Here is a 19,015-nt window from a genome sequence, read left to right on the forward strand (position 1 = left end):
CTTCTAGCTTGCACTTCCACACATCATCAATAAGCGACCAAGTCATACCTTCCAAATCCTCCCTAAGACTCAAAATCAATTATTCCTCCCAAACAAAAGGCCGCCGCCTCCAATTAAACACCCATTCCCTCCCTTCCTCACCAACCACTCCCACCTCCCCCACCATAGCCTCTCTTTGATTTGAAATCAAATAAAGTATAAGATATTTAAGCCTAAAACACCTTTCTCCCTTCCACTTTACATTCCAAAAACTTGTTGTCATACCATTACCAACTCTACGCAACACCGCCTCATTAAAACAACCTACCACTCCAAAATCCCCTATCTTCACCAGATCCTTCCACCATAAAGATGCAAATCTTGGCCAAGAAGAATGCTCCCCTTCTAACAATCTCCCCACACTCGCCCCATACTTCTCCTCCACTACCTCCTTCCAACGAGGGACTATCAATTTCTGTTATTTTCTCATGTTCATTATCACTCCAAAAGTAAAATGAATTTAATCTATTTTTATATCCTAGTCTCTTATAACTTATGTTTCGAGTGTAATAAGTGAGAGTCCTTCTTGGTAGTTCAATATCCATATATCTATCTATCTATATTTACTTGTCCTATCACAACATATATAAGAATGGAACCATTGAAAAATATGTAAAAATCTCTTTTTTTGAATGAATATGTGGAGACTTCACGGAAAATATTGACAAACCTACATCCTTGAGCCCAACATTTATAGGCAACGTCGTGATGTCGTCAACCAAATCAAGGTAAGAGTATCTATCATCATCAATATTCAAAATTGGTATACTCACTTCTCCATCAAAGTGTACCAACAAATGTGCACATCTTGGGTTTGGTTTATCACATTCATTATTCAACATTTTTTATCAGAATGAAACATTGTGTAAAAAGAAAAAAAAATAGTAAATAAGAGGCATCAACTAGTCATGACAAGAGAAGTGACAACAAAAGAACACACTATATGAGTATTGCATTGATTTATGAATAAATGCATCATATGATAGAGTTGGTCAAATAATCGAATTAAAGACTCAGAATTACTCACGGCAACTTTATAATTAAGGAGGAAGAGTCAAGAGAGTATTTAACAAAACTTGCATGAGAAGTTAGGGGAATGGGTAATGCCATTGCCATTGCCATTGCCAATGCCGATGATATCCTTCTCCAATTTGCTATTTCGCAATCCCAATCTCAATCCTTACCTTACCACATTCACACGTCAAAAACACTCTCTTCCCATTCCCTTCACCACCTTCCTCCATCACCTCAAATCTCCACCCAATCTTCTCCAAACCAAAAAACTCCACGCTCTTCTCCTCATCCATGGTTTCTTCCACCCATCTTCTCCACACACTCCTCTTTCCTCACACCTCGTCAATGCTTACGTCAACTTCGGTTCCCACCATTACGCTTTTCTCTCCTTCAATCAACTCCCCCACAAATCCAACCTTGCTTGGAACGCAATTCTCAGAGCTCTTATTGCTTCTAACCACTTTACTCTTTCCATTCAGTTTTATCACTCCATGCTTAGACATGGTTTTACCCCAGATAACTACACATACCCACTTGTGCTAAAAGCTTGTTCTTCTTTGCATTCTCTTGAAATTGGAAGATGGGTTTATCATAATATTCTGATTAATGAGGAAAAGGCTAATCTTTTTGTTCAGTGTGCTTTGATTGATATGTTTGTGAAATGTGGGAATTTGGAAGATGCGCGTAAGGTGTTTGATGAAATGAATGTTAGAGATTTGGCGACTTGGACTGCGTTGATTTGTGGGAATATGTGGAATGGTGAGTGGGATGAAGCGGTTTCGTTGTTTAGGAAGATGAGATTGGAAGGTTTGAAGGCTGATTCGGTTATTGTGGCGTCTGTGTTGCCAGTTTGTGGGAGATTAATGGAGGGTTTGAAATTGGGAATGGCAATGCAAGGTTGTGCGTTGAGGAGTGGTTTTGACGGGGATTTGTATGTTTCAAATGCTATCATTGATATGTATTGTAAATGTGGTTATCTAGATGAGGCTCGTCGTGTATTTAGTTATATGATTTGTAGGGATATTGTTTCTTGGAGTACTTTGATTGCTGGCTACTCACAAAATGGCATGTATAAAGAGAGTTTTGAACTGTATGTTAGAATGGTGAATATGGGTTTAACAACTAATGAGATTGTTGTTACTAGTGTTCTTCCTGCTTTGGGAAAACTCAAGTTATTGAAACGAGGGAAGGAGATGCATAACTTCATTCTCAAACAAGGACTTTTATCAGATGTAGTTGTAGGAAGCGCATTGATCGATATGTATGCTAATTGTGGATCAATCAGGGAAGCGGAGTCAATGTTTAGGAACATGTTAGATAAGGATATCATGGTATGGAATTCACTAATTGTTGGGTATAATCTAGTTGGTGATTTTCAGTCAGCATTTTTTGCCTTTAGAGAAATTTGGATAGCAGAAAATAGGCCGAATCATATAACTTTAGTGAGTGTTCTTCCTATATGCACTCAAATAGGAGCTCTTAGACAAGGAAAGGAAATCCATTGTTATGCAACCAGAAGTGGTCTGGGATTAAATGTTTCTGTTGGCAATTCTCTAATAGATATGTACAGCAAATGTGGATTTCTAGAACTCGGAGTGAAGGTCTTTAATCAGATGATGGTAAAGAATACCATAACATATAATACTATGATATCTGCTTGTGGTGCTCATGGCCTAGGAGAAAAGGGTGTCGAATTTTACGAGCAAATGAAGGAAGCAGGAATAAAACCAAATAAAGTCACTTTTATTTCGCTGTTATCCGCGTGTAGTCATGCAGGTCTTGTCGACAGAGGTTGGCTGTTGTATAATTCAATGATTAATGAATATGGTATTAAGCCAGATATGGAGCACTACTCGTGTATGGTGGATCTCATTGGAAGAACAGGAGATCTTGATGGTGCATACAAGTTCATCACAAGCATGCCCGTGACACCAGATGCCAATGTTTTGGGAAGTTTACTTGGTGCATGCCGACTTCACAACAAAGTGGAACTAGCTGATCAGCTCATTGCAGAGCATATTTTCCAATTAAATACTAAGGATTCAGGCCACTATGTTCTTCTATCAAATTTATATGCCTCTGGGAAACGATGGGAAGACATGTCAAAAGTGAGAAGTTTGATAAAGGATAAAGGGTTGGAGAAAAAACCAGGAAGTAGCTGGATTCAGGTGGGCCACAGCATTTTTGTCTTCCATGCTACGAGTACCTTTCATTCAGAACTTGCTAGGATTGAAGAAACTCTGGATAGCTTATTCTTGGTGATGAAAAATGAAGATTATATGCAGGCTAATCTGGGATTTTGTTCCCATGTTAATGACCCAATTTTAACTTAAAATGAAATCCTTGAATATTACCATTGATATATAATATAAACTTCAGTGATTCAAGTTAAAGCTGCCAAAAGGGCAATACATTGTTGAAGTGCTCCCTTCAGGGTTCAGTGATTCATAAAAATGTTGAAGAAAATAAAATAGAAGCTGATCATATTCGACAAAAATTCTGCATTAGATCATTATGATGTAAGCATATACATCCACTTATTTACCTGACCAAAGCCGGTCAAAAGTTAAAATTGAACTGTGATAAGAAGCTGCTATGAATGTTTACTAAAGTTTCTGCTCAACATATCACTACAATGTCGTAACCCCACACATCTATATCACTACCGTACCTTTTCCCTACTGATCTTTGGGAACAAACCAATATTCATTAAGACTGGAAAAATGGCAGTTCAGAATGTTTGAGTAATGAGTAAGCATGGCTACCGATGTGTGATCCTATTTAGAATCATGTCCCAATGTTCATTCTCCAATGTCTGCCTAATCAATCCGTCCACCAAACTCAATGTTGGGAAGTTTTTTAGTTTGTTCCCTGCAAAACATAATCATTTGAATAAGGCACGTAAAGCACAAGGGATATAGCATTATCATTATCCATGAAAGAATATGTTAACTGTCTGGCCCATATGAATTTCACACTTAACCAATAATCGAACTAATTATTAAACTCTAACTAATTTTGTATTTCACACTTAACCAATAATCGAACTAATTATTAAACTACCAACTATCATTATTCTTAATAGCTTCCTCAAACTCAAGGTATGATTGTGCAACGATAATGTTAATATGAATAATATTTTTTATGAGTATATGAATATGAAAAATAATATCTCTCGCAGTGTACAAAAGAATATGAGCATGCTCTTACAAGAATTACAATGAATTTAATTACAAAGAGTTGAGTACAATAATTGAGGCAATGAAGAAATAGCTATAGCACAACATAAATGATCAAAGACCAGATGTAAATGGCACAGTAGTGCTAGCCAACCATGTTGGTCCAGCAAGGAGTCCAGCAACCGTAAACTTTGATGCTTCATTTGGGTTTGTTGTCACATGATAACCAGGCCATTTTACTCTATTTGCTGTTGATGAACCAGGTCCATAATTCTCATACTCTCCATAATACAATGTGTCTTGAGCAAAATCAGTGTCACCCCATGGAGACCAACCTAGGGGGCTCACTAAAGTGTCCATAAAAGTTTTCATCACCATGACTCTTGAGTATTGTTGCCATGGCCTGCCCAAGAAGGTTTTGTACTTATCAACAATAGGCTTTAGATCTGATGCAGCCCTAATTTGACAATTGTGGAATGAAATTCCAGTGTTTTGGAATGGGTCACCACGACCTTGGGCAGTGATCATGTTAGCTTGGCCATCCAAAGGCTTTCTTGCAAAAATGTTACAATTTTGGAATACCACTGCAGCGTTGCCAAAGATGAAGTCTACGGTGCCATAGATGAAGCATTGTCGGTAGAATTGACGTTGTGCATGAGCCATCAGAGTGTCTTGATAGCCCGATATAGCACACCGGTAGAAGACAGAGAGATCTGAGGCTGATCGGAGCGCCACAGCTTGACCTTTGTGAGGACCAGCAGTATTTTGGAAGGTTATGTCACGTGCAATGAAATGAAGTCCATCAATGCCTGGATTTAAAAGATTCAAGAGAAATATGTAACTATTAGAAACTATAAATCACAATCGTTGTTGGACAATGACACATGTTGGATACACAAATACACCTTCAATCTAAAGCGTCCTTACTATATAAGTTGCAAGAAAGCCATTAGACGACTATGAATATCATATATACCTCTGATATATAAGAGCACCATTTCCGTGGCAAATAATTTTAAACACTGATTTAATTAGGGCTTTAAAATTAAGTTTCAAAAGCTCATTTAATGATTGTAGATTTTCACTCAATTTTTTTCCGCGCATCTTTCATGTTCAATAGTAGGTGCATGAAATTTACTTGTACACAAAGACACCTAGAAAAAACTAAATCAGTGAAGAAAATTTGGAGATTGAAAAAACATTAAATTCATCACTATTCCATCTCCGCCTACTAGAGTCGCCAACTTTCGTTATTAGTTCAACTTTTTCTAGTAGTGACTCTTATAACAAGAACATAAAACAGGAAATGAAATATAACTCACCTGCTGTTGCAGAGCTATAAGTGGTATAACCACCTTGAACACTTCTAGAACTTGTTATTATGGTATTTTGCATTCCGTCACCAATCAGCATAATGTTGTCATTGTGAACAGCAACCTCAATGTTCTCTTTATAAACACCTTTCTTAACATGTATCACAAACCTTGTCTTATATTTTCTCTTAGCAGCAGCGTTTAAAGCAGCTTGCACAGTCTTGTACTGTCCAGAACCATCTTTTGCCACCACAAGATTGAACTTTACTGAAGACTTAGATTGCAAAAGCTTCCTTTCATGCATTGAAAACCAATTTGGAAATGACCCTTCTTCTGTTTCTGCAAGTGACAGAACCAGAAGCTTATATTAGCATGACCATATAAGTTATAACTATACATATTTATATGGTATGATGACATCAATATTATCATTAACTAATAATTTGGAGAATACAAAATTTTATCATTATATACCTAAAAAATTGAAGATATATACTTCAACATCTACAAAGTATATATAATTGCTCCCGTGTCTTCCTATTTTACAACTTTTTTTTCCTCTTCATGTTCAACCCTATTAACATTCGATAATTTATTTTTATGTATGTGACCAAATAAACATTCGATAATTTATCTTTCACACCCGCATTTCATTCCTTATAAATAAAGTTATTCAATAATTTTTAGCGGAGACAATACTTAATATTTTAAAGAGAAAAATATAAAAGAATTGTTATTACCTTTGTTATGTTTCAAGAAATGCATATTGATGGCTAAGATGTTCCTTATCATCTCAATAACATTGGTTTGCATAATGAAATTGAAATCTTGAGCATTGAGTTCTAAAGCTCCACTTTTACATGTTTCGATATTTGTGAGAGAAGTTGTGAGCCATGTTTGTACATCATTTGGTGAACAATTTTTGCTTGCATTATTTAAGCCTTCAAGTGTACGGTTGAGATGAAAAATTGTGATTTCAAATAGCTTCAAACAATCACCATGAACCGTTTTATGCACGGATGAGTTTTGTTGTTGTTGAGAATTTTCTTGTGCTTCTTTTTGCATGGTAAGAGCTTCTTTTAAGGCTAATTGAACAAGCATTTCCCTGAATTCAACTCTATGTTTGATTTTGAAATGATTGTTCATTTGTGTTGTGTATTGTTTGCATGGCTTAGGATGTGGTGTTAAATTGCACCACCAATCTATGTTGCTTGAGGAAGGTCCTTTTCTTGATGAGGCTATTGAGAAAATTGAAGATAAGAAAAAGAGCATGAACAATGTTTTTCCAATGATTGCCATATTTCAATTGTAGAATAATTGAAGAGTTTGTGTTACATATAACAAATGTGTGTATAGATGATGCTTTTGTTGACTTGTTTTTGATTTTGACTTATGAGAATTAAGCTGTATGTGCATATATATACATAATTTTTTGTAGGTAGAATGTAATGGTAGAAACGTGTGGAATGAATTGAAAGTGATGATGAAGAATGACACAGATACAAACTATGGATTCAATTACAAGTGATAATTAATTAAATAGGAATAAAATCTTATCTAGTAGGAAAAAATGGTTTTACTTAATAATTCAGAAAGTTGGAGCCTAATTACTTGTTATTGCAAGAAAAACAAGTGTCCTAATGTAGCTTCACATAGAAACATTCTTAAGCTTACTTTTTAATGCATTAAGTGGGGCTATGACTATATATAAATAAATTAATGTTTTGATGAGAATGCCGAGTTTGCTTTAGTTTTGTGCTTGATTCACATGCATGCATAATGTGGCTTGGTTATGTCATACTTTGTACACAGTACACATTGTGTGGCTGTTTATAAGTTATTAAACAAATGTTGAAAATTAAGGGTACTTGGTAATTCTTATTTTTAATACATGGTTACAGAATTGACTTTTTCCTAAATTTTAATATAGTATTTCAATTTTTGTATTTTAATTCCTGTTCTTAGTCTCCTGTGTGATGTTGAAACTTTATTTTCTGCCGAATTTGTTACTTTTTCCTTTCTGCCTACAATGAAAATTACAGTTAGTAATCAACTATAGTTCAAGTGGTAAAGAATTGGGACTCCTTAAGCACATGGTTAGAGGTTTGATCCATGGCTCCTGCCTATGAAAAAAATATATAGTTGGAAGAAAAGAACTCACCTTGTGTTCTTCAGAGATTCCCCAATAGAGATTAACAAAACCGTTAAACACGAAGGTGGAAACTTCGTACCAATAACATGGTAATTTAAAAAAAGAAAATTACACTTAGGAACTTCGTGTGTTTATCACTAAGTGCATTCTCCATGCAAACTATGCATATTGAATTGGAAATTCTCTCTGTCTATGGTAAGGTTATTTCCAAATCTGTTAGTTTGTGTAGATGGGAGAATTCAAAATTCAAGGGAATTTGAAATTCCACGAATTCTCTAATTTTAAAAAGGTTTAATAGCAGTTTTGGCCCTCTAAGTATCACGAACTTGCGATTTCGATCCTCTAAAAAAAACAATAACAACCCAGCCTCCTAAATCTTGCCCATTTTGCAGTTTTGGCCCCCAAACCAATTTTACACGGGTCAATGCATACATGGCACCTACTGGACGACAAATGGAAAGGAAAAAACTGTTATTGACCCAATTTTTCTCTACTGTATATTCTTTTTTTTTTTTTTAGGAATTCTCTACTGTATATTCAGATAGTCATTGTGATATATTCGATTGAGAAATGATATTTGTACAACTATTTTATAACAATTTTTATAACAACTTTCTCTCTCGTACTCACATTATATTTTTACTTTCTTTTTCTCTCGCTTTGGTTTTCGTGCCAATGCATACATTTCTTTGTAAAAATATGATTGTCCATTAGATTGTCAAATAAATAGATGTTCAAATAACACAACTCTATTTGATCAGTGGACTTAGAGTTTGGATTACTCAACTGGGCAGAAGCTTGTATAGAAGGATGTCCAAACTATAGGAATGAAAGGTGCATGAAAAATAGAATTTTGCTCTCCACCAAGCACATTTTGCTCGCGTCATTACTTCCAAATATACCCTTGCGTTAGTTAAGTCACGCAGCGTGACTTAACTAACGCACGTTGTAAGCAATGCGTGACTTAAGTCACGCACCACTGGCCTATGCGCGAGTTAACTCACGCACGTTGGTCGGTGGTCTGTCCTCAAGAACACACGTTTTTTGGACGGTGGTCAGGTTTTCAACCTTCAATCCACACGTTTTTAACAAACTTTACACGTTTTTTTTACCACATTTATGGTAGTTACAACCTAGGCTCCCATTTCTACCTATAAATACCCCTCCATACTTCCCTAATTCCTCACACCATATTACTTTCTCCCCCTCCTCACTCTCTCCCTCTGTTTCTCTTCTTTCTTTTTTTTCTTTTCAATATTCTCTTTGGGGTAAAAAGTGATCAATTTTCGTCGGGGTAAAATAGTGAGTAGCGGACTTGGGGAAGTGATTGACCCGTGGGATAATTTTAAACCTGCTTTTTTAACCGCAGAAACTTTTTACCGTGGGTAAAAAGAACTTCTTGTGGTAAAAAAAAACCAGATTTAAATTTAGCCCAATGGTTGATGATGTATTTTCCCCAAGAAGGCTGCTCACTATTTTACCCCATGGAGATTGATTACTTTTTACCCCAAGGAGAAAATAAGTAGATATAGTGAATAAGTTCAAACTTATTGTATGAATTATTGTAATGTATGAATTATTAATAAAATGAGATATTATTTATGCCTCAATTTTGTTCCTTTATTTTATATTTGCTTTTAGTTTCTAATGTTGTATTTACCTTTATTTATATTTGTATTTATTTAAAGAATAATATCGAATCAATAATTTAGAATAAAGTTAAGAAAATAATTTAGATTAATGTAAACAAAATAATTTCAAAATAAAGTTAATAAAATAATTTAGAATAAAGTTAAGAAAATAATTTAGATTAATATAAACAAAATAATTTTGAATAAAGTTAATAACATAATTTGAAAATAGTAAATAAATTTAAAAAAAAAGTAGCCTTGCGCCACTTAACTTGCGCCACGTAACTTAACATGCGCATTAATTTACACTTGCGCAAGTTAACTAGCGCAGGGGCATTTTGGGTATGGCTGCAGGGTACGAGCAAAATGTGCTGGGTGGAGAGCAAAATTCTGAAAAATAGGCATGTGACTGAGACTTTGTTAGGGAAATCAAACATATCATTGATGCCATGCAAAGGAGAAGCAAAATAACTGATTGATAAATCAAAAATAGATTGGGAAGCAAAAAACAGATGTCTCCCATAGTTTAAAGCAATTGACATCCAAGTATTAATTAAACATTAATGACCATTTTACATCAAGAAATTCGAACTCTTGAAATTATAATGCTAAACTATTACCATGAAACTAGCACGTGAAGTGTAATTGACATGCAAGTATGAGAGAGGATAGAAATTAGAAGTAGAAGAGGCCACTTTTACTTGAGCCTAAATATGATGTGATGAGGGAAGAGGTGATCACTAAAAGCTGAGTTTTTTGGGAAATTAATAATATCCCATGTGACTCTCCTCACTGCTCAGATACATGGTAATAAGTCCTCGTGACCTTAACTCAGTTGGTATGGACAATGCATAAAATATGCAAGGTCTGGGGTTCGAATCCCGGCCACCACAAAAAAAAAAAAGATACATGGTAATAATGGTATGTTAAAACTTGGGTATTGTCGCAGTGCCCACAAAATTCTTGTGACCCTAGTTGTCACTTATATATGATGGAATTGGAAGTTAGATACCAACTTATGAGGTTGTCAAATGAAAGAGAACATTCATTCCACAAATATTTCCTGACTTGGTTGCTCTCCTGAAAAACTTTCTGTTTTTTTTTTTTTTTCGTTTTTTACTTCATTTGGGAAAACAGAGTTATTAATTATTACGTCAAGAATATGGAGTTTGTGAGGAAAAAAACCTACCAGAAGATTGGTTCTGATGGGTGAGGGAGGCCTCGTTGAGCCACGCCCCTACTTCTTGTATTGATTTTAGGCTTTTAAGCCACTCCCTTTTTGTATTTTTATTTAAACCATTTTTCACTTTTAATTTCGGTAGTTTAGCATAAACGCAATGTTCTTGAATTCAACCGCATGCAATCCTAATTTGTATAGTTGCATGAGCTGTTTGTGAATACCTTGTTCAGCACACAAACTTAATTATTTTTCTAAAAAGAATCTGCTGCAAAAAATAAATGAATTTAGCTAAAATTTGAATTTAAATTAATATTTTCATTAACACCGTTCGTGTTTAGATAGATTTATAGTTTAAAGACCACTACCTTATTTATCAAAAATAAAAACTAAATGAGTACTACAAGTCTACAATATTTTAAACCCCAAGCTCACATTCAACTGCTCTGCCTAAAGAGAAAAAACTCACACATACTGCCATTGCTTCACTACTAATCACCTTACTGTCAATTAATTCCAACAAAAAATAATCAAATTTAGTTTAAAACATTACCTAAAGAAAAGATTAAAGTGGGATTGAGTTTGACAAACGCCAAAGCAAGACATACTAACAGTGGGTCTGTGCATCTCTAACATAATAACAGTAAACAATTCCATAGGACGTTCTTAACATGACACCAGTTTAAAAAAAATTGGCAATTTCCCTTCGAACAAATGAGATGTTTCTAATCTTTCCCCTGCAAATAACGAATAATAAATCCAGGATTGGAGACTGGAACTCGGCCAAATCAATACAAAAGTGCCTTTGTAAGTAGCTTCACTTAAAAAGGGGTTGGGGGATAATATTAAGTACGTGGAAAACTCTAATGGTACCAGTGCCAAGAATATGGAGAAAATCAATGGGCGCTTACTTATAAGCAAAGTTTGTAACTTGTAAGGAATCATCAGAAATCACGTCCATTTAGATACCCTCTTTCAAACACATCGTTATAACTTGCTTCAGTTGTAGTAGTTTTCCTCTTGCCATCTGCAGTCAATGAGGATAAAATCAGTTCTACGCGATACACAATGCTATGTGTCTTCATTTACAATGATAGTTAACAATATATAAAAAAAAAAAAAAAAAGGGGAACTGAAATGGGAAACACATACTCCCTCCGTCCCGGAATAACTGACACATTTTCTAAAAAAAAGTGTCCCAAAATAACTGACCCATTTCAATTTTCAATACAACTTTCATCATTCCCAATACAATATAACACTAAATAATACTACTTTTATCATTCCCAATACAATATATTCCACTTTCCCCTTTATTTATACATTTTTCTTAATATGTGTGAAAAACAAAATTGTGTCAATTAAATTGGGACGGAGGTAGTAAGGAACAACTGGCTGGACCAGTAATATCAAATTCAAAGTTCAGTAAATGATGCAAAGGAAACACATGAAGAGGCAGCTAACAGAAAAGTTAGATTTGACTTTTCTAAAAGGGTGTCTTACTTTGAAAGGAATAGTAAAGAATCTCAGGTGTTGATGGGGATAAAGTCAACCCTATAAGTACATAATAAATAGCAACATTTTCTTCTTAAAATGAATTGTTTACTCAATAAATGTCAAATCTAGAAAGCATGACACAAATTTTATGATGTCTTTGTTAAGCTTAACAAGTTCAGTCTAAATAACTGGATTAGCATTTTTTTTTCTGGCTTCTGTCACTGAAGTCGGCCTTCAGTGGTCTTGCAGTCAATGAATCAAGTATAATTTAACACAATAGTGTGGTATAATACTACAATACATCAGCACACTAGTAATCCTAGAATTGAGCCATTGGTTGATGACTAACCATTAATTTATTCAGATAAACACATAAAAAAAAAAAAAAAAAAAAAAAGACATTGAAAACCCAGTGCTGGTGTACATAGTTACTACATCTAACAAATACTTGCCTGCTGTGTGGATGTAATTTTCTTTTGAGCATCATTGAGTTGGACATCCACTGATTCTTCAACTTGTGATATAAGCTTTTTATGTGCTACTCCTACAATACATAGGATATATTCAAAACTAGATCACAACCTAGATAATACTTGCCAATAATGCAAATGGTAATTTTGCTGCCCTTAACCAGAGATTAGATGCAAGAAATCTACCAAATACCAATCCCTTATTGAGTTAAAGCTGAAGTGGTTGCTGATCAAAATATTACAACGAAAACTGATAATTAACAGAAGTGATACAGAAGATGACATAAATGAATGTCAACTGTGTCAGGGACTCTAGAGATTAGAATATAAATCTTTATTTACACATAAAAACGGGAAGGGAAAAAAATCGCACTGCTCCCACTCTTGCTCCCTCCAGCCCACTCCGGCTGGCCCTCAAAGTCTCACCTTATATCTTACATACAGTAATATGATACCATCTCTGATAGTCATAAACATATATAACCTAATACAGCTTAACGGGGACTCGGGGAGCAGACAGTGATTTAGCCCCTCAAAAACTCAGTTGATTCTTAGTTCATGCAAATAACAATGTTTCATAGCAGACTAATGACTGACTGATTCTGTCCCACAACCTGTAGCACGAGATGAGACGGCAATGACTATAAACAGAAGCTACCAATGGACTGTGGGTATCCACCTAAAGTGAGCTTACATCCTTAAACCACTTGAGCCACAATACAATACAGAGCTAACAAACAAAAATTTCTGCGGGTCATTCAAGTTTCGTCTTAACTACTAATTTATAACAGGATTCAGAAAGATTTAAAGCAAGTATTCTAACAGTTTTAGTATACGCTTTCGCTCGAACATCTGAGTTGATATTTTGAAGATATATGCAAAAGACTTTTTTTTTTTTTGAAAATAAAACTTCTTTTAGTAAGATTTTAATTATAAGTTAATTTTAAATACAAAATAGAGTAACACAGATGCACCGAGTTTTCATACTTTGCTTTTCAAGGGCTCCTTTTATCTCTATCTGATCTGCCTCGAGATCTTCTACAGTGCTTCTGCAGTCCTGTAGGTGTAGATTAACCTCTTCCTTGAATCTATCGTAGATTAATCTCAGCTGTTTCTGCTGGTCTACATTTTTGTTAAGAGGAATAGAAGGTGAGAAAAGTAAGAAAGAGAAGATGAAGAAAACATCTATGAAAGTCATGCACAAACATATTCTTATGACAAATGCTATTAAGAAAGGAAAACATGACGAAAATATTGGATATGGAATTCTGAAGCAATATACATATATATAGATAGATAGATAGACAATGCAGTAAGTTGTAGAAATGCAAAGTGAGAAATCAAATGCGGAGATATTTTCAGTACTACAATTCTTAGATGTGAGAGATTCTTCCCTATGCTTTCGGACCTGATATTGTTAAACATTTATGATAAAATATCATATTAACATGAAACTTGGTATTTCTGCAAATACAGATGTGAAATATTTGAATTTGTCTTGGACCTACAACTTACAAGCACTTGTATTTTCATTAACTTCTCAATTGTGATCAGCAAATTAGCCCGAACTATACAGTTTAAATATAAACAAGATAAATTTTGAATCAATTAATTTTTTATTCTAATATCTTATAATAAAACCAAAACAAATTAAGTGAACCAAAACAGGTGCCAAAAGAACAATAATGCTGAATTCTTCAAAATAGTCAGCCACCCTTCATCCTAATATATTCTAAGAATTTAACTTTGAAGTATTAAATGAAATTGTTAAAGCATATAATATCTTGAGAACTTTAAAAGCATTTACTTTTCTCCTTTATAAGGAGAACTATTCAGAGTCATTATGAGGTTTCAGAACTTTCCAAAGAATATTAAGTGCAAAATCATTCATAAAGATATCCTCTTAGACAGAAGGTTTTGGAAATAGAATTTAAAAGGGAGATATGAAAAGGAGAAAGTTGTACAAAATTACCATATTAGTTAAATAAAAACACAAATATATTTAAGCAAAGAGTGAAGTAGAAAATTTGCTACCTTCAAATCTTGTTTCTATCCGTTTTCTCTTTGATTTATTGAGATTTGTAAGCTTTCCTCTGAAACATTTTTTTTCAGAAACACATGAATGTTTGAGTCTGTTCAAAAACACATGTAAGTTTAAGAATTCATTATTCTAATATACGTACAAGTCTGTTTCAATCTGGGAATGAACATCCTGCAGCTGGAAATGTATGTCTTCAGCAACAGACTTCAAAATTTCTGAGGATTTCTGACTAGTCATCAAATTCAGTTTGTTCTTAAGTTTGGCCAATTCCAAAGCGAACAGTTCAACAGCCCTAACAATCGGCAAAAATCATACAATTAAAAAAAGATTGTTGAAACATCAGTATAGTATTTTGTACTTTTTCTTACACATAACTAAGTTCATCGTAGAAAAAGATAAAACACCTGACAAATCCATCTTGAGTCTGTTCAGAAGCTTCGTCCATCGAATCGCTTTCTTCTATCTCTGATCATTTGTACAATTAAATTGAAGTTTGAAGATTAAATACATCAGGATAGCATATTTACATATTAAATATCAAGTACAAAGAGTAAATTTTACCTTTTGAAGACACTGAAGCTGCGCTTGTATCATTAAATTTTATGCCTTTATGTTTGCACAGCCTTTTGACAGGTTTAAGTGTAAAACTTTTCCTCTCAGCAGTATGCTTTTCTCCAGAACCTACACATGAACAGAAGATGGTTCTGTCATGAAAAGTCAAATAGTATATATAAAGGAGGAAAAAAGACAACATCTGATAGCCCTGATATTGCAACTAAAGTTAAACCAGAAAATGCATTAAAAGCTAACAGAGGAATTTTAGAAGAGCATGTGTCAATCAGATAACAATTATATATGATGAATTTTAGTTGTCTGCCAACAAGTATCAGTGTCTTTTCATTCATCACGGCTTACAACCGCATCTACTGGAGGGAGCTACACAACTAACACTCCATACGAATGGATTTTTTTCCCTGGGTTTCAATTTGCAAGATGATCCTTTGAAAATAATAACTGAACAGGTGCAAGAACCTAGAAACTGTGAACCTGGCAGGTAACTTTAACACCTTATAAGCACCAGTAAATAGTGATGACAGAGCACACCTTAATCTCAAATCACAGGTTATGAAGGATGAGATGCATGCTAAATCTGATAAAGACCTATGTGGCATGTAACAAAATAATATAATTAGCCAAGTAATTATTTCCAATCATGCATTGCACAAAGAACCAACCATCCCTATCCGCATCATCAGAATGATTTGAGAATGAGCGAGACATGTTAGAAAGCCTATTTTTTGGAACTTTTACTAAGAAAACATATTTACTAGGAAATGAATATTTCAGAATTTTGAAGAACATACAAGATTGGCTTGGCATGGAAACAGAAGAAAACAAGAGACGAAACATCGGCATATATGTTCATACTTCCTGAGGCTAATGTGTTTGGTTTAGTTTTAAGAAGAAATCAGTTATATTAAAACCGCCTGATAAAAAATAAGTACAAGAAGTTCTGTGAGATGCATCAACTGCAAATTTTATTAAGAGTCTACAAGATAATTCATATTATTTGATGCAAGCCAAACCTTGACGACGTCCTTGGATGTTCCTCTCCTCATATGATGAATCTGATGATCCATCCTGCTCTTCTGTCTCTTTCTCCAGAGATTTTTCTTTTCTATGAATAGAATACTTTTGTTCCTTCATATGCTGAAGTATATTAAGTAAAGCAAAATACAAAAACACGGCATCTTTAGTTCAAAGACAAAAGACACAAAAGTATCAACTTGAAACACTAGAATAATAAGGATACATGAGACTTGTCTTGTTCCCTTGTTGTGAAGTTTGGCTCCGAAGCCATAAAAGTGCTTAAATTAGGCATGGTCCTCATAGAAAATCTTGGTCTTTCGGTTGATGCTGGACTATTGACATCATTTGCCTTTTGGTGTGTCTTTGGTGTTGGGCTAGGAGAGCTCAAAGTAGGTGTCTTAAATTGAAATGTAGGACTTTGAAATTCATCTTGCGACTTGGCATCATTTTGTGTAGCAGAAATAGTTCTACACTCTTGGTTTCTGTTTTCTGATACCTCATGTTCTACACGCTGATCTGTATTGTTTGCTGTTTGTGTTGGGTATAATTCTTTTTTGTGGTCTTTTTTCTGTGTCTTGGGGCTTTTTGTATGATAATCAGCTAAGAAACCACTAAATCCTCCCATTTTATTCCCAAGTGAAAATGAGGCCCCTGCATACAGTGGTGGATCAGTCTTTGAGGTGTCTTGATGAAGTTTATTTGTGGTATCACTTTCGGTGAAGCAGAGCTTATGTCCCCCTATTTTGGAACTCTTTTCCTGACTCTTTTTCTTTAAAGACACTGAAGAACCATCATTTGGAAAAGCATCTCGGCCGCCAATCCCTTTTTCTTCAAAAGACAATATACTTTTTTCTTGATGCTTCTCTGCCTCTCTGGAAATTATGGTACTTTTATCCTTTCCCTGTTGCTTCTGGGAAGACGCTTTCTTTCTGGTCCTAGAACGAGTGACTGGCCTTTTACGAGTATGGTCAGGACTTTCTGAATCAGTTTCTATAGTATCTGAATTCTGTTTGCTCTTAACAAAATCATTTCCCTTCTGGTTCAAGTGTGGCTTGAGCGGTGAACTTTCCTTGTCCTTCTTACAATTGTGAGAGCCTGAATCCTGAGTCTTAGGGGAAGAAGTGGTCCCCAATATTTGGCATAGCTTCATCCTCAAATTTTCTGTACTGTTTTCTGTTCTAGGTGTCTTGTCTTCTGCCTTTGTTTTATCAGTCTCAAAGACTTTTGGTGTAGTGGTAAATGTAAATTCCTCTACCCTTTCTTCAGCACTCCCATCCTTCTTTCCCTTCTTTCTAGAGCTTCTGCTAGTATCGCCATCAAACTTCTTGTAATTATTAGAAGGCAGTTTCGAAGTTTGATATGAAAAAAACTGAACCCCAGCTCCACACCCTTTTCCATGAGGCTCATCCTTCTTCCCCCCAGAAGAGACCAGTAAACTAGCGGTTTTGTTGGCTTGATGATTTGCCTCTGTAGTAGGCGATTTAGACATCCAAGAACCCTCCACCGCTTTTGGACCTCCAATTTGCTTCTCTTTAGCGGAAATTGTTGTCCCTCCTACAGCCTTGCTTTCTCCTGTGTTGATATTTCCCATCTTAGAGGTTACCCTTTCTGTATTTGGCACGACAGGTCCGTCCCCTTTCTTAGGTCCGCTTCTTGAGCTGGCTTTCGATTCTGCCATAACTCCTATGGAAATTTTCCTTGACTGGCTAGACGGATGAATGCTTCCCATACTCCGACAGTCATTCATATGCTCCTGAAAATATAGTTCAAATCCATGAATATCTTAATATAATTTTTCACTTAAAAATAGAAACACTGCAACTAAAATCCTAATTAATCCTAGCCTTTAATGTTCAAAAAAATGACACTAAAAAACTATACACAGCCTTTGTTTCTAACACTTACATACAACTATTATGAATGCTCAGGGTGCATTTGCAACAGAATAAACCAGAAATCATCAAAACAATGTTTAAATGAGAAATTAACAGCAATGAATAAACCTAATCAAACAAAGTACTAGTACCAATTTCCAGACTATCATAAGTAAAATATGCAAAAGCCACAGCGACCAAACTAAACCACAGTTCATAAAAGTCGCAAAATCGAGGTTTCTACTTACTTCGTGCAGAATTTTCCGCGCTTCAGTATCCATTGTTGGTTTACAGCCAGCGATTTCAGTTAAGCAAGAGCACCATTAACTGACCTGATAATGTAACAACCAAATTTTAGTAAGTAATTTCAGTGTAAAACACAATAAACCCACAGATCAAGCTTAAATCAAAATTGTGGGAGAAACTCATCGCTCATGAATCAAAGGAACAAATCCACCGTTTGAAAGCAAGATGTGAATAACAACCTCGGAACTTAAGGTAATAAAAATCATGCAAAATCATTTGAAGGGAATAACAAAAAACGAAGAAAAAAATTAAGCTGAATCACACTCGAAACAAACTACGAAATTGAAGTAAATAATTGAACACATGAAAAAGAAACCCTAGAAAAAAGAGGAAATGAAGAATTCAGAAACTGAAGAGAATAATCGGAACTAAAATTAAACCTAATCTCAGCTCAACAAATTGAAGTTTGATCTGAACTCAAAAATGAAAAAAATGAAAATCGTGTTGAGAGAAGAGTTACGAAGTTAGATCGATGTTACCTTGCTCTGATATTCGTGAAGTGAAGTGTGAGAGAGATTTGAAATTTTCGGTGGAATGAGAAATTGAATGGAGTGGTGAATTTGATTTTATGTATGAAAAAGCGTGTGTGTATTTCGTGAGCTATGTATGATTCGAAGCTGTGAAAATAAAGAGGCGGGAACAGAGCAAAACAGACTTCGAGTTATATTGTTAGCGTGATGCGTATTGCGCCTCGCTTTTCGTGTGCGTGGACGATTATGTCCCTGTACTTAC

General features: G+C 34.9%; 3 protein-coding genes across 3 annotated transcripts; 1 reads left to right on the plus strand and 2 right to left on the minus strand.

Moving 5' to 3' along the window:
- The first annotated feature begins 1,109 nt into the window (after positions 1-1,109).
- LOC146957441 (putative pentatricopeptide repeat-containing protein At3g01580) lies at positions 1,110-3,682 on the plus strand. Its single transcript, XM_085736582.1, has one exon. The coding sequence runs from the start codon at positions 1,143-1,145 to the stop codon at positions 3,384-3,386; it is 2,244 nt and encodes a 747-aa protein (XP_085592708.1). The 5' UTR covers positions 1,110-1,142; the 3' UTR covers positions 3,387-3,682.
- Positions 3,683-4,162: 480 nt separating this feature from the next.
- On the minus strand, positions 4,163-6,912 carry LOC146957442 (pectinesterase-like). The gene is made up of 3 exons (XM_085736586.1): positions 6,286-6,912; positions 5,555-5,884; positions 4,163-5,041 (listed from the first exon to the last, which is right to left on the minus strand). The coding sequence occupies exons 1-3, from the start codon at positions 6,842-6,844 to the stop codon at positions 4,347-4,349; spliced, it is 1,584 nt and encodes a 527-aa protein (XP_085592712.1). The 5' UTR covers positions 6,845-6,912; the 3' UTR covers positions 4,163-4,346.
- Positions 6,913-11,081: 4,169 nt separating this feature from the next.
- On the minus strand, positions 11,082-18,857 carry ASY3 (asynaptic protein). Its single transcript, XM_085736592.1, has 11 exons — positions 18,763-18,857; positions 18,226-18,309; positions 16,327-17,856; positions 16,100-16,223; positions 15,075-15,194; positions 14,918-14,978; positions 14,656-14,805; positions 14,507-14,565; positions 13,460-13,594; positions 12,455-12,546; positions 11,082-11,532 (listed from the first exon to the last, which is right to left on the minus strand). The coding sequence occupies exons 2-11, from the start codon at positions 18,256-18,258 to the stop codon at positions 11,467-11,469; spliced, it is 2,370 nt and encodes a 789-aa protein (XP_085592718.1). The 5' UTR covers positions 18,259-18,309; positions 18,763-18,857; the 3' UTR covers positions 11,082-11,466.
- Positions 18,858-19,015: the final 158 nt, after the last annotated feature.

This window comes from Medicago sativa, chromosome 1 (assembly GCF_051527215.1).
Source record: "Medicago sativa cultivar Bolivia chromosome 1, Bolivia_mono, whole genome shotgun sequence".
In the NCBI taxonomy this organism is placed as follows: Eukaryota; Viridiplantae; Streptophyta; class Magnoliopsida; order Fabales; family Fabaceae; genus Medicago; species Medicago sativa.

Excerpts from the sequence above, each read along its gene's own strand:
- LOC146957442 (XM_085736586.1), bottom strand. The coding sequence starts at position 6,844 with ATGGCAATCATTGGAAAAACATTGTTCATGCTCTTTTTCTTATCTTCA. Across the intron at positions 5,885-6,285 it reads TTTCTTGAAACATAACAAAG|AAACAGAAGAAGGGTCATTT; the intron begins GTAATAACAATT and ends TGTCACTTGCAG. Across the intron at positions 5,042-5,554 it reads TTATAGCTCTGCAACAGCAG|GCATTGATGGACTTCATTTC; the intron begins GTGAGTTATATT and ends TTTTAAATCCAG.
- LOC146957441 (XM_085736582.1), top strand. The coding sequence starts at position 1,143 with ATGCCATTGCCATTGCCATTGCCAATGCCGATGATATCCTTCTCCAAT.
- ASY3 (XM_085736592.1), bottom strand. The coding sequence starts at position 18,258 with ATGGATACTGAAGCGCGGAAAATTCTGCACGAA. Across the intron at positions 17,857-18,225 it reads CGCGGAAAATTCTGCACGAA|GAGCATATGAATGACTGTCG; the intron begins GTAAGTAGAAAC and ends CTATATTTTCAG. Across the intron at positions 16,224-16,326 it reads GGGAACAAGACAAGTCTCAT|CATATGAAGGAACAAAAGTA; the intron begins GTATCCTTATTA and ends AATATACTTCAG.